Here is a 15,587-nt window from a genome sequence, read left to right as displayed (position 1 = left end):
AAGGTGCATCATGTCCAACATCATTGGACTCCTAATTCTGCACCAATATGAGATACCCCTGAATCTGTGTATAGTTTAACTCTTACCTTGTGGTATACCTGTGTCTTATGGGAGCATCCAGGGTACTTGCTACTTCCTGCTCCCTGGTCTAAGATGTTTTCAATATAGTGGATCAGTATAATACTCTGGAGACTATCCAGGTGATCAAGGTCATGTTAGCCTATATTGTGACAGAGAGCAAGAGAGGGTGCAAGGGAGTAGTCCTGGGAAAAACCATGACTGTACACTGGTGTCCATTCCGTGTGAGTGTGAACTGTTTCTGAACTTCCTTCCTGATAGAGATAGAAAAGAATACAATTACCAGATCAAAAGCCATATGCCAAGAGCCAGAGGCTATGTTGGATTATCAAATAGTCCACCACCATCCACCATAATCAATCTGGTTTTTACAGGAGCCACAGTAGTGAAGAAAAAAAAAAAAGGAAAAAAAAAAAAAAAAGGAAATATAACAACTGCATTAAGTATTTGAGGATGATGTTAATTTCTGCCATTCCATGTAGGATGCAAAACTACTTCTAATTGATCTTGGCTTGGTGGAGGTAGGAGAGACTGTTTTGGGGGCTTTTACTTGTCTTTTCCTACCATTATGGCTCTTACTCCATAGATCAGGGAACTACTAGGAGGGTTCTATCAGAGTCTAAATAGATCCATTCTTACTGTGCTTTTGGGAATTAGGGATATTACCAGAGGATTGTTCCACAGACCCATACGACCTACTGTGAAAAAATCTTGGGTCAGAACTCCATTTATCACCCACCTTCCCTATACCATTTAATAGGGGGGCCATGATGTCGCTTTTTGTATCCTGATACCAGTGTCATTCCGGATTCTAAAATCCACATCTCACAAAAGATCTTGTGGTTCCTCTTTTTTCCTGTGTACAGTCCCCTTATTAAAGTACAACAGGTCCCTTTAGGATTAGAGGAACTTCTACCGTGCTGTCACAGAGTCCTTCCTCAAGATAATTCAGTCTTCTCTGGGTCTGAGAACTTGTTCTGGTCTAGCAATTGAGTGAGGGATAAGATTCTTCTTTTCAGTAGCAAACATCAGCCTTTGGCTCATTCACTCTTGTTTCTTTTTGATTATATAGGTTGAGTTAATATCCTACCTGGCTTTCTATCTACCTTGCACTGGGAATACTTTGGCCTATTAGCCATTGCCACAGATCTCCGTCTCTTCCCTCTAGTTGCTATTCTTGCTTTGCTGCCTATTATGGTAATTATGTCTGCCTTGCCCCTGACAAGTAAGTCAGGGCCTCTACTCTTTCAAAATCCTATCATCTCCACTGACACTACGGACTCCAGTTCCATATCAGCCTCCTCTATGATGAATCCTAGCTTTCATAGAACAGCTACTACTGATATTCTCAACAATGTCAGTGCTCATCTCTAGCAGATTTCTTATTGCTTTATTGAGGGGAGTGTCCTCTGGCCTCCCAGGGAAAACAGTCAACTGACGAGTTCTTTGATTTTAAGGTAAATTTATTCTAGCACGTCTACATTTTTTTTTTTTAAAGACAATTCCTTCTATTCCTTTTTTAAAAAAAAATTTTATTTATTTATTTATTCGGCTGCATTGGGCCTTAGTTGTGGCACAGGGAATCTTCACTGCAGCATGCAGGATCTTTAGTTGCGGCATGAGGTATCTTCATTGTGGCATGTGGGATCTTTAGTTGCGGCATGCAGGATCTTTTAGTTGCAGCATGCAGGATCTTTTAGTTGCAGCATGCAGGCTCTTAGTTGCTGCATGTGGGATCTAGTTCCCTGACCAGGGATCGAACCCAGGCCCCCTGCATTGGAAGTGCAGAGTCTTAACCACTGGACCACCAGCGAAGTCCCTAGCATGTCTACATTTTAACTTTTCCAAGGCAGTTCCAGCACCTCCACCTCTCTCACTATGGGGTATTGTTTTCCCAAGCTTTAAGGAGCTTTCTCAGTGATGTACTAGGATCAGTTCCAGGTGTCTTTGCCAGGATATTAAATCCTATATCACAAAAGAGTGTCCTTATATTACTATGTCTTCCTTATCTGGTCTTATATTCCAGTCCCCTTGTTCCAGCACCCTCAAGATCCCCATCCCCTGGTACATTCTCCCAGTTACTACTGGTACATATTAACCGGATTCTGCAAGTCTTTTGGTGAATAATTTATTTTCTCCCAAAGTAGAGTCAGTATTTCCCCAGTTGGGCCATAATAAAAGATCCAAATTATTAGCCTAGAAGTCACGGAGGAATTCGGGGGCAAATCTTGAAGAGGGCAGGTATCACTTACAAGGCATCTGCTGCAGATGTAGGAAGTGCAGGCTAAGAAAGAGTTGTAAATGGCCTGGTTAAGCACTGAAGGAGTTTTCCCAACCCAGAGCCAATCTGGAAAGACCTAGAGAGTAATTTTCCTTTCCTTTTCTTTCGTTTTTCCCCCCATAATATTCGAGATATCCGGTTTTCAACAAAAAATTATGAAGCATGCAAAGAAACAAGAAAGTATGGCCCATTCATGGGGGAAAAAAGAATATCAATAAAGAGATATAAATGATAAAACAAACCAAACAGAAATTCTGGAGTTGAAAAGTACAATAACTGAAATGAAAAATTCACTAGAAGGTTTCAAAAGCTGATTTGAGCAGACAGAGGAAAGATCAGTGAACTTGAAAATAGGCCAACTGAAAGTATCCAGTCTGAAGAGCAGGAAGAAAAAAAAAAAGGATGAAGAAAAATGAACAGAGCCTAAGAGATCTGTGAGACACCATCAGACATACCAACATATGCATAATGTGAGTCCCAAGAAGGAGAGGAGAGAGAGAAAGGGGCAGGAAAAATATTTGAAGAATTAATGGCTAACCCCCACCCCCACACCAATTTGATAAAAGACATGAATATATACACCCAAGAAGCTCAATGGACTTCCAGTAGGAAAAACTCAAAGGGATCCACATTGAGACATATAATCAAACTGCTGAAAGCCGAAAATAAAGAGAATCTTGAAAGCAGTAAGAGAGAAGTGAATCACAATGTGCAAGAGATTACCAATAAGTATTAACAACCTATTTTTAATCAGAAACCACAGAGGCCAAAAGGCAGTGGGATGACATAACTAAAGTGCTGGGGTGAAAAAAAAATGGGGGTTCCCTGGTGGTCCAGTGGTTAGGACTCAGTGTTTCACTGCTGTGGGCCTGGGTTCAATCCCTGGTGGGGGAGCAGTGTGGCCAAATAAATAAATAAAGTGCTGGGGTGGGGGTGGAGGAAACCTGTCAACCAAGAATTCTATATCCTGCAAAACTATCCTTCAAGAATATAGAAGAAATTAAGACATTCCCAGATAAACAAAAGCTGACGGAGTTAACTGCTAGGAGACCTGCTCTATAAGAAGTGCTAAGGGAGCCCTTCAGGCTGAAATGAAAGGACATTAGACAATCTACATGCAAAATGATGATTGTGGAGCCTTACCCCACATAATATACAAAAATTAACTCAAAATGGATCGAAGACCTAAAAGTGAAAGCTAAAACTATAAAATCCTTAGAAGTATGTATATTGGGAGTGATAAAGTATATTAAGAGGTGAAAGCATAAAAGGATATAGGGCCATACATACCTTTCCATTTACTATGAATATCCTATTTCCTGTGTGTGAGAAAATAAAGACAAATTATTAAAAATGTTGATTTGGAAAACTTTACCATGTTCCTTCCTAGAAACATATTCAATTGGAAGGAATAATGCTGGAAGGAACTAAGTTGGAGAAAGAAGAGTGTTATGGACTGAATTGTGCCCTCCTCCATTCATATGTTGAAACTCTAATGCTCAATGTGACTGTATTTGGAGATAAAGCCTTTAAAGAAGTAATTAAGGCTAAATGAGGTCCTAAGGGTGGAGCCCCAATTCAGTATGAGGGGTGTCTTTGCAAGAATAGAGACACCAGGAGTGCATGTGCAAAGAGAAAGGTCATGTGAGGACCCAGTGAGAAGGCAGCAGTCTGCAAGCTAAGGAGAGAGGCCTCAGGAGAAACCAAACCTGCTGGCATCTTTTTTTTTTTTTTAAATAAATGTACTTATTTTATTTATTTATTATTTTTGGCTGCATTGGGTCTTCGTTGCTGCACGCGGGCTTTCTCTAGTTGCGGCGAGCGGGGACTACTCTTCGTTGTGGTGCGCGGGCTTCTCACTGTAGTGGATTCTCTTGTTGCAGAGCATGGGCTCTAGGCACGCGGGCTTCAGTAGTTGAGGCACGGGGGCTCAGTAGTTGTGGCTCGCGGGCTCTAGAGTGCAGGCTCAGTAGTTGTGGCACACGGGCTTAGTTGCTCTGCAGCATGTGGGATCTTCCTGGACCAGGGCTCGAACCCGTGACCCCTGCGTTGGCAGGCGGATTCTTAACCACTGTGCCACCAGGGAAGCCCCCTGCTGGCATCTTAATCTTGAACTTAGTCTCCAGAACCATGAGAAAGTAAATATCTCTTGTTTAAGCCAACAGCCTGTGGTATTTTGTCATGGCAGCCCTAGAAGACTAATACAAAGAGCCACTAATACTTGACAATAAATCTTTAAAGGAAAGTTTAGATCATGTAGACAGAATGGTTGCTGTTGATTACAAGAGATCATGATCATGACAAGAACAGAAAAATCACATTCAAAAATGCAATTTCCAGCACAGTCTAGGGTTATCAGAAGCTGCATAACACAAGCAAAGGGAATGTAACACCTGTACATTTTGAGTTTCTGGTCATGCTTTGTCAATACTTTCAGAAGCTGATTCACAATCATCCACTTCTGACGACTCCATTGCCAAGGAAAGCAGACTATCCACCAGCTTCTTGGATCTGACAATGGATGAACCTCGGACATTTACTGTTTCACTCATTTCTTCCGAAGCTCATTCTTCGTCACCTTCATCCACCCCTAGACACCAACAGTGACTACAGCCTCCATATCTCCCTTCTCATCTCCAAACCTCACTCAGGAAGCACTGCAATCTTCAGTAATCATGTTTAAAAACTTGCCTTGTTTATTATTGGTAAGTGTTATTTGCCTTCATTACGTGTCTTTAACATATTATTTCACTGTTCATTTACATTACAGTACACGTTTGTTACAGTTAAAAGGAAAACACGATTTGTATCTTATAGGGTTACTGCACAAATAAAGTCATTAGTGAGTTAATTAAGTGTTAAACAATTAGATAGCTGGTGTTTTAAAGGCTTTATCTTAAGCAGAAAAACCTCGTTGATTGTTTTATATATGTGTGTGTATATATATATTTTAGAGTGTTTCAAGTACTGAAGGAAATTGGTTGGGGCTTTTAGATGTGCTGGGAATATATTATTTTTTTCTACTTAAAATAATGATGCACAGACTCCCACTACCTAAAAATTCACTATCCAACATGTTTTTACGAATGGATTAAATCCTCTGAGGGATGCCTGAACTAGAATATGAGGTACTAGAAAGAATAAAGTCATATCGTTATTATATTGTTGTGAATATTACATTTCATTAAAGGACACATATGATCAACCACTAGTGATGCTAAAATTGATCACTCAATTTACAGTTAACGCTTTCCCTCTTCAGATTGGAAAGTAATCTGTGTGGTGTTACTTTGGCTCTATATGAATGTTTACAACAATCAATCATCTATTGGTTTTTTTTTTTTATTTTATTTATTTTTGGCTGTGTTGGGTCTTCGTTGCTGCGCGCGGGCTTTCTCTAGTTGTGGCGAGCAGGGGCTAGCCCTTATCGTGAGGTGTGGGCTTCTCCTTGCGGTGGCTTCTCTTGTTGCGGAGCACCAGCTCTGGGCCGCCAGCTTCAGTAGTTGTGGCTCGCGGGCTCTAGAGGGCAGGCTCAGTAGTTGTGGCGCACGGGCTTAGTTGCTCCATGGCATGTGGAATCTTCCTGGACCAGGGATCAAACCCGTGTTCCCTGCATTGGCAAGCGGATTCTTATCCACTGCGCCACCAGGGAAGTCCCTCATCTATTGGTTTTAACACCAGTTGATAACCCTTGCCTGCATCAATAATTTCATTGGAGTTTGTGAAACTATGTTTTTCTAATTATTTTGTTTCTTTCACATTGTTTACAAGAAGTCTGTGAAGGCTTCTTCATTAACTAGGACTATTTGGTTATCCTAAAATAAATTTTTACTGGAAGAGCAAAATAACGCTTAATATTTTCCCTTTAATTACCAATTTTCAAAGTAAATGTTTTAAAATTTGTAACAAAAGTAACCATTGAGACTTCTTGATTTACTCTCATTTTGAGTATCATCATAAGATAATGAATTTCACTGAATCAGTGTTAAATTCAATCATTATTCTTTTAGTTGCTAAGATTGTGACAACTTTGTTCAGCGGGGACACTTTCATATGGGCTCCTAGGTCCTTTTGACATGACATTATCTTCTAAAGCTTTCTTGCTTCTTAACATGAAAAGGTATCCCAGGTGCACTTTGAAAAATGTCTGCTTCTAGACATGGAATCAGCAATTTCTCCAAGAAGCCATGCTTAGTTAGTGGAATTACATAATTCAAAGTACACATAAAGGAGTCTTAAAGCACACATAGTCGTTTCTGTCCTTAGCTCAACTTCTTTTCCCGTTGTTATTGGTTTCTTGTTTATCCCAGTAGTGCTTCTTTTTGCAAATATACTTTTCTTATTTCCTCCCTACTCTTACTGTCTCTCATACAAAACAAAGCATGTTATATGTTATATATATCGTTCTGCACTTTGCTTTTTTCACTCAACAATATATGCTGGAGGACTTCCCTGGTGGCGCAGTGGTTAAGAATCTGCCTGCCAATGCAGGGGACACGGGTTCGATCCCTGGTCCAGGAAGATCCCACATGCCGCGGAGCAACTAAGCCCGTGTGTCACAACTACTAAGCCTGTGATCTAGAGGCCGCGAGCCACAACTACTGAAGCTCGCGCACCTAGGGCCCGTGCTCCGCAACGAGAAGCCACTGCAATGAGAAGCCCGCACACCACAACAAAGAGTAGCCTCCGCTCGCCGCAACTAGAGAAAGCCCCCATGCAGCAACGGAGACCCAAGGCAGCCAAAAATAAATAAATTTTAAAAATATATATGCTGGAGATCTTTCTAAATCAATACAGAGAGCAATTGATTATTTTGTTTTCAAGATTCAAGTAGAAAGTTTTATTAACTTGGACTAGAACACAAACCAGAATGTTTAATATCAAATTTCTGATTAGATGTTCTTACTGTATATAACTATTTCCAAATTTATTTCTCAATCTTTTAAAAAAGTGACTATATATATATATATGCAAATTATAATTAATACAATTCTCAAGAGCTCATACATGTAGTTGGCATTTTTATTCAGTCCACAACTATGCATAAATATATCTATCCATAAATAACCAATGCCATCAAAACACAAGGGCTCCCCCTCTTTTTAAACTTAACTCACAATACCATTATCACAGCTAAAATTTTTAACAATAACTCCTGATATCATCAGATGTCCAGTCAGTTGTCTCATAAAGGTCATAAAATTAAAAAAAAATCTTTTTAAAACTTTATCCAAGTAAGGTCCACGCATTATGATTGGTTAATGTCCTTTAAAATCTTTTAAACTACAGATTACCTTCCATCGCTTTTTTCCCCTTGCAATTTTCTTTTTGAAGAAAACTGGTTATTTATTCCCCAGAATTTCTTACAGTCTCAGTTTTGCTGATTGCATCACTGTGGTATGGTTTAACATGTTTCCCTGCCTTCTGCATCTTCTGTGAATTGGTAGTTATATCTTGAGGCTTGATCACATTCAAGTTCAGTATTTTTGGCCAGACTAATTAATAGGTAGTGGTGGTGTTTTCCATAAGAAGCACATAAAGTCTGTTTCTTTTTTGTGCTATTAGCAGCCACTGATGCTCAACGCCTAGATCCATTAGCTCATTAGTGGTTCATTTATTTTTTTATTGTGGTTAAATATACATAACAAAATTTACAATTTAAAGCATGTTTTAAACCATTTTTAAGTGTACAGTTCAGTGGCACTAAGTAATTCATGTTGTTGTGCAACCATCACCACCATCCATCTGCAGAACTTTTTTCATCTTTCCACACTGAAACTCTGTACCTATTAAACAATAACTCCCCATTTCCTGCTCTCCCCAGCCCCTAGGCACCCACCATTATACTTTGTCTCTATGAACTTGACTGCTCTAAGTCCCTCATATAAGCAGAATCATACAGTATTTTTCCTTTTGTACCTGGCTTATTTCACTTAGCATAATGTCTTCAAGGTTCACCTATGTTGGAGCATGTGTCAGAATTTCTTTCCTTTTTAAGGTTGAGTAACATTCCATCGTATATAAATACCACACTTTGTTCATCCATACATCGGCCAGTGGACATGCTACAGATGTGGTACCGTTTCTTACAAGCCAAAAAACTACAAGGCAAAACAGAGCTTATATGGAAACATACATCACAGCAAAATCATTAAAGTTGTTTTAATTGCAAGTAGAGTCAAGAACAAGAAGCAAGATCTCCATTCCTACACAAATTTTCAACAGATACATATTCTGAGCTCAAACTACAGTTCCAGCAATGTTTTTCAGACCTCAGTGCAAGTGCAAAGGAAATTTCTATATTTCATTTAACTGTGCAATTGTGGCACTTCCACCTAACCTTCAATTGGATGTGCTTGATCTACAATGTAATGATGTGATAAGAGGCAAGTATGAAGAGAATATAAATTACAGAATTCTATAAATGCCTTTCAAGTGATGAACGTGCTCAGTTAAAATCATATGCTCTTGGGATTGATACCAATATTTGGCAGTACTATCTGTGTGAAGACATTTTCAAAGATGAAATACATAAAATTTTATTATAGATCAGCACTAACAGATGAACATTTGCAATTGATTTTAATGATAGGAAACACTAAGTCTGAACCCCAATTAAGCAGCAGACCCGTACTACAAAAATTTGTGCTCAATTATTATAATTTGAATTTTGTCCATAAATTCAAAGGAATCATGGGAGTTTATTTTCCTTAATTTCTATGTACCTATATAATATCCTTGATTTTGCTTCTTAGCATGCAAAGCCTAATATTTACTATCTTATCCTTTATAGAATAAGTTTGCCAACCCCTGGTCTAGAAGAACCCTGGTCAATACATGCATCTGCCCTTGATCCACTCCCAAGTTCTATTCCTGTTTCCCACTCATTAAATGGCCTCCAATTCAACTGCTCAAGCCAAAACTCTAGAAGTCATACCTGATTTTTTACTTTCCCACAATCTCTATATTAATCTGTTAAAACGTTGTCAGCCCTACCTCAAAATATAATAACAGCTTTAATCCATCTCCTTCTCTCCATATCTGCTGCATTTACTCACCTCTTGTCTGCACTAATGACATAGTCTAAGTTGTTTCCCTGCTCCCACTCTTGGCACCCCCCCCTTTTTTTTTTCTTCCAAGAATCTTGCCCTTTAATGATCCAATATTCGCTCTACAGCTATAGGAATCTCTTTAAAATGTGAAAAGATCATTACTCCCCTACTTTAAACTCTTTATCGCCTCATTGCAGTTATAATAAAATCCGCATTCCTCATCACGATGTGCAAGGCTCTATATAGCCCAGCCCACCTCTTCAATCACATCTGCAATGAACTGAATGCTTATGTCCCTCAAAATTATGTTAAAATCCTAATCCCCGATGTGATGTTACTGGGAGGTGGGGCTTTGGGGTGATTAGGTCAGGAAGGTGAAGACCTCATGAATGGGATTAGTGCCCTTATAAAGAGACTCCAGAGAGCTCCCTTTCTCTTTGCACTATGTGAAGATACAGCAAGATGACTGTCTATGAGCCAGGCAGCAGGTCTTCATGACACTGAATCTTCTGGTGCTTGATCTTGGACTTCCCAGCCTCCAGAACTGTGAGAAATAAACTTCCATTGTTTATAAGCCACCCGGTCTGTGGTATTCTGTTACAGATGCTGGAATGGACTAAGACAACATCTCATTCCTCTCCAGGTCCACTGGTCTCATCAAATATACCTCCCTTTCTCTTCCTTGGCCTTTACATCTGCTGAACACTTTACTAGAACCACTTTCCTTGCCCTGTTTTGCATGTCTGGGTCTTTCTTTTCCTTTGGATACTAGATAAATGTGTACAGTATGCCTTCCTTTTCTGTTACTCTCCACCTTATTGCCTGTTTTATTTCCTTTTCTTTTTGATATATCTATGAAATACCTACATAGCTGGTTTAAACACCTGTCTCTTAAAGTGACAATCCAGGGCCCAATCCCCTGTGATACCTTCTGCTTTTTTCATCAGTGCCTGGTACACAGCAGACACTTATTGCTGAAGGAAGGCAGGAAAGAGGGAAGAAATCTAAGTGGGTCTGGGGGTCATGGAAAACTGGAGATAAAAAACTAAGGGTCATCAGTATTTAAATGCTTTAACTCAGGGGACTTCCCTGGTGGTGCAGTGGTTAAGAATCCGCCTGCCAATGCAGGGGACACGGGTTCAAGCCCTGGTCCGGGAAGATCCCACATGCCGCAGAGCAACTAAGCCTGTGCGCCACAACTACTGAGCCTGCGCTCTAGAGCCCACGAGCCACAACTACTGAGCCCATGTGCCACAACTACTGCAGCCCGCATGCCTGGAGCCTGTGCTCTGCAACAAAGAGAAGCCACCGCAATGAGAAGCCTGCGCACCGCAACGAAGAGTAGCCCCCGCTCACCGCAACTAGAGAAAGCCTGTGCACAGCAACGAAGACCCAACACAGCCGTAAGTAAGTAAGTAAGTAAGTAAATAAATAAATAAATAAATGCTTTAACTCAGAAGAGTGGATAAAAATCACCCAGGAGTGTATCAAGTTAGAAGATGGGGGAAAGGGCCCTGAAAAACTCTAGCATTTATGAGAAAGGTAATAATTAAAACAATAACATCTAATCCTTAACTGAGTGCTGTATGCTTCACTTCCCTTTTAGTTGAAAATATTTTCCCTTTATGTATGTGACCCTTCCCTGAGAGAACCGATCCCTGTAAAGGTGTGGGGAACTACTGTTCTCACTCATAATAACAGTTGACATTTATCGAGTTTACTGAGTGCAAGGCACTGTTCTAAGCATTTTACATGTATTAATTCTCACAACCCTATGAACATAATAAATGCTAATGAGAAACTACAGAGACAGAGAGTGAAGATATAGCACAGAAAGGATAATTAAAAGAGCAAAGGCTCTGGGAAGGGGTCTAGCCTTGGACAGTAGAAGGGACATCTCTTCCACTATAAGGAGGAAAGGACAGAAGCAGAGAGGTGCACGTTTAAGTTTGTTTAAACCAAAATCTTTCATCATGGAACTCAATCTCCCTATAATCCTATAACTTGGAAAGAAAACCCAAACTTCTAACATGGTGTCTTAATTGGCTTTACAGAAGTAGTAAAGTGCTATGGGGATTAAGGAGAGGGAGGAAGCAATTCTGCCCTAAGTTTGGACACCTATTCAGTGCCAGGTATATCTGAGGCTTTACGGATCCCAAGATGGGCAACATATGGAGATTGTAGGGGTGGGCCTCTGTTCTTGTGGGCTGGCCAGCACCCATTCCCCACTCTTCTGTCCCAGAACTTCAATTTCCCTTGAGGATTCCAGGATTTGTTGCCTCAATGGAACATATGATCAAGGTGCTCTGGTCAGAGGATGGCCCTGAGGCCCAGAGTTCTCTCCTGGGAAATTTTATCTTGAGATGAGTGACAGAAGAAATAAGATTGACTGGGTCATCATCCCAAAACACATGACCAGAAAAATTCCCCAGTTCCTGCTCCCTGAACCCCTGGAGCTGACCCAGGTCTTGTCCTTCCAAAGGCTGGTCTTTTAGCCCTTCCTTCCATTCCAGGAGCCACCCCACATCCTTCAGATTCCTGTGTTGATAAGGTTAGTCAGAGCCAGTTTCCATTGCTTGCAACCCAAGGATCCTGGCCAACAGATATAGTCAGCTACAGAACGTGTGCCAAAAGAATGACAGGTGGGTGGGATGGTAGTAGATCCAAGGTTGGCAGCCTCCATCCCTGACCCCTTATCCAATGTGGTCCCAGTCCTTACAGTGGGGATGGTATCATGGCAAGGCTCTTTAGAAAGGCTGACAGATCCCAGCTACAACTCACCTTCTCAGCCATAAAGTCATATTTCTTAGCCCCTTTAGGTTCCATACCTATTAACTTTTGAGGAACGTGCTTTGGCAAAGGCTGTCACTCCTGGCTCTATAGTTGTGACTTCAACTCATGTTCACCATTTCCACATCAATTCAGCCACCCACACCCACTGCCACACTCTGGCAATGGAGTTCTTTGTGAAACCTCTGGTGACCCATCATAGGTCTTTACTCAGCTTCCTTTGTGCCACTACAGTAGCTTGTACTGTCTCCCATCATGGACTTACCATACCACATTGTCATTATGTCTAGCTTTGGTAGTAGCTGTGAACTCTCTGAGGGTAGAGTATAAGTCAGGGTCTAGTACAGTGCTTTGCAATAAATGTAGAACAAACCAAACAATAAACATTAATACATGAAGTCAGGGAATATTATAGGTAAAGATCATGTGAACAACCCCTTAAAAAAAAGAAGACAGAGAATCAGTTAGGAGGTACATACCACCCACCCCACCAAAAAAAAATTTTAAAATAAAAAATAAAATAAACAAAACAGTTCGGACTCTGAAAAATAAGGCAACTTACCAGAAGTTATTCAGGGGCAGGTCAGGGCTGAGAATCTGGCCCACTGACATCCAGGACAGTGTTCTCTGCAGCAGTGTGAGACTATCTGATTCTTCCCCCATCAACATAACCCAGCCGCATAAGGACTATGTCCAAGTCTTTGCAACTCTGTTCTCACATCGTCTCTCCCATATAAATGACTCAATTCAGTCCACTGTCAGCTTAGCTTTCACGGCAAAGTTTATTTGAAGAAATTAAGAAACTTATGACAATCTCCCCATTCCAACATCTATCCTTCTATGTGTCGACCAAGGGGCTGTCAAGTGTGGGTAGGGATGGAAAGGGAGGGGGTGAGGTCCCACTGTGCAGTTATTTCTCTAGTTTTCAGCATGTGCCGTCTCAGCCCTGAGTCCCTCTGACCATAGCCACTTCTTCAGAGCGGTGGTGCTACCCTGAGCGTATTTTAGGTCAGTGGCCATCTCCTGAGTTCACTGGTCACATTCCAGTCAGTGTGATCAATATGGATGATCAGTGGTGGTCAAAGGTAGACAAGAGAGACTTCCCAGGCAGTCCAGTGGTTAAGACTCCGCGCTTCCACTGCAGGGGGCGTAGGTTAGACCCCTGGTCCGGGAACTAAGATCCTCTATTAAAGACGGGTCTAAGTGACACATGGAATGCTCAATCTGTTAAAGTGCTCAACTACAACATACAAAAAAAAGGTGTTGCAAAATTACCTACTAGTGAGAAAGCAATTTATAATCTGAAGGGATTCTGGAAAATTTTAACAAAAGTATATAAGAAGACCTCTACTCACATAATTTCAGCAATGATGAGGGAGAGTAAAGCTTAGATTAGTCTCCAGATTACTAGAACTCTGAATCAAACATATCTCTAGATGGAGACCAGCTCCCTTAACTACTCACAGAGACTGAATAAAATATTTATCATAATTTTTCTTGCTAACTCCTCTCTCATCAAATAAACTTCTAATCTGAATTCCAGTTTCCTGTATGAAAAGAATATCTATTATGGGCAACTGATCGATTTATATATGGCCTGTAAACCACTTTCCTGTAGGGTAGTTAGCCAAAACCTGGAGTGAGATGAGAAATCAGTTTCCAAATCGGTCAGGTTGAAGCCCACACCCAAAAACAAGAGGTCCATAATATAGCTATCCTCTTGGCATAATTAACAAGATACAGGATTCGGGTGCCATGGTAGTGAGGGGTAAGTATCCAACAGCAGCAGTGGCTCCCTTGTCCTGGAAGTTAGTGTATGGCCTCAGTAGTCACTTGTAAGTCCAGTGAGCAGTGGCCCAGCCCTGGCCCTTGCACAGGTCCCGGTGGCGAAGGAAACAGGCATGGACTCGGAACCGGCGGCCACAGTGAGGACAGGCATGCAGGGCTCCAGCGTGGGTCTTCATATGCTCTGTTAGATGGTGCTTCAGCTTGAAGCGCTTGTTGCAGATGCCACAGCCAAAGGGCCGAAGGCTGAAAGTCAGCATGATGTGCCGGTCACGCTTTGGCTTCACTGCAAACCGCTTCCCACACAAACAACCAAAGCGTTTTCCATCTGCAGGGGGTGCCCCGCCTAGCTTCACAGGCCCATGCACAGCTTGCCCTGCTCCCCCAGGTCCCCCACCCCCTGACAGGATTTCATTCCCATGAAGATCCACTGGTTTCCAGGATGGACCACCTCCTCCAGATGTTGGCCCTGCTCCTGAGGGCAGCAAGAACCCTAGCTCTCCATTCTCTTCAGTGTCCCCTCCTAGAAACACTTTGGTCTCCTCCTTTGTTCCTCCAGACTGAGTTCCGCCTCCTGATATCTCCTCCTTGGGCTCAAAGGGTTCCTGCTTAATGTAGAAGATTTTGGGAGGCAGTGCAGTATGAGGGGCAGGAGGCTCAGGTGGAGCACTCTCGCCCTCTGGAAGCCTGCAAGGAGTAGTGGATGTGGGCAGGGTGTGGGATGCAGGAGGGCGGGGAAAACCCCCTGACCCTCTCTGAGGCTGAGGCGTCTGAGGGGGTGCTGTTGACCCCTGGTCCTCCTCATCTTCTTCTTCCTCCTCCTCCTCCTCCTCCTCTTCTTCAACTTGAAGCTGTAACATATCTCCCAGTTCACTCCCCTCCCCTCCAACGGGGCTCTGGGTAGAAGCAGAAGACTGCGCCACAGTCTGGAAAGGGGAAGAGCGGATGCACCAGCCTCCTGGAGAGGATGTGGTGGAAAGAAGTGTGTGGAAAGGGGTCGCTCCCCGAGTTGAAATCCCACCACCTGAGTTTTCTAGTTCTCTAAGGATCTCTGAGCACTGATCTACCACTTGCCACATCTGGAGACCACTGGCCACAAGGAGGTGGGCAGGGAGAGCATCCAGTGGCAGACGGAGGTGTCCGGAATAAATGAGTTGGAGCAGCCCCTCGAAGGCGTCGGCTTCGATGACGCTGGGCAGGGTGAGACGTGGTGCATCCCCCAGAAGAAGTTTGTCGTGGAAGTAAGGAGAGGCGGCAGCCAACACCGCTTTGTGGGCCCTAAGTTCGCGGCCCTGCACCAGGAGGGACACGTCACAGAACTTTCCCTCCAGCCTGTGGCGGTTCAGGGCCTCCAGGAGTAACGAGCTATGCTGAGGGAACTCGATCTGGATCGTCCGTGGGGCTGGGTTGCAGGCCGGGGAGGGGGCTACGGGAAGCAAAGGCGTCGAGGTATCCATGGCCTCCTGGGGAAGAGAGAAACCCCAGAGGGGTCGAGTACAGGAGGTGAGGGGTGGGGTAGATCCCGCGCGAGAAGAGGGTTGTGAAGGAAAGGGACGGGGTCACAGAAGCTCTGGATAAGGGGAACCGTGTCTCCTCAAACG

General features: G+C 42.5%; 1 protein-coding gene across 6 annotated transcripts in view; it reads right to left on the bottom strand.

The window, feature by feature from the left end:
* The window catches only part of ZBTB9 (zinc finger and BTB domain containing 9), a 46,575-nt gene that overhangs the window by 30,606 nt on the left and 382 nt on the right, over positions 1-15,587 (bottom strand). For 3 of the 6 annotated variants that reach the window (XR_014232371.1, XR_014232372.1, XR_014232373.1), the window contains exon 2: positions 12,764-15,449. Coding sequence is in view for 1 of the 6 variants with exons in the window: in XM_082345762.1 (XP_082201888.1) it covers positions 14,031-15,443 (1,413 nt within the window). In the remaining 5 variants the exon portion in view is untranslated. Of the gene's footprint in view, positions 1-8,461; positions 15,450-15,587 lie in introns of those variants that run through there. The other 3 variants (XR_014232374.1, XR_014232375.1, XM_082345762.1) reach the window with 3 other exon arrangements.

This window comes from Balaenoptera borealis, assembly GCF_965194805.1.
Source record: "Balaenoptera borealis genome assembly, chromosome: 12".
NCBI classification, from domain to species: Eukaryota; Metazoa; Chordata; class Mammalia; order Artiodactyla; family Balaenopteridae; genus Balaenoptera; species Balaenoptera borealis.
Note: the sequence above shows the minus strand (reverse complement) of the source record. Positions and strands in the feature narration are given on the sequence as shown.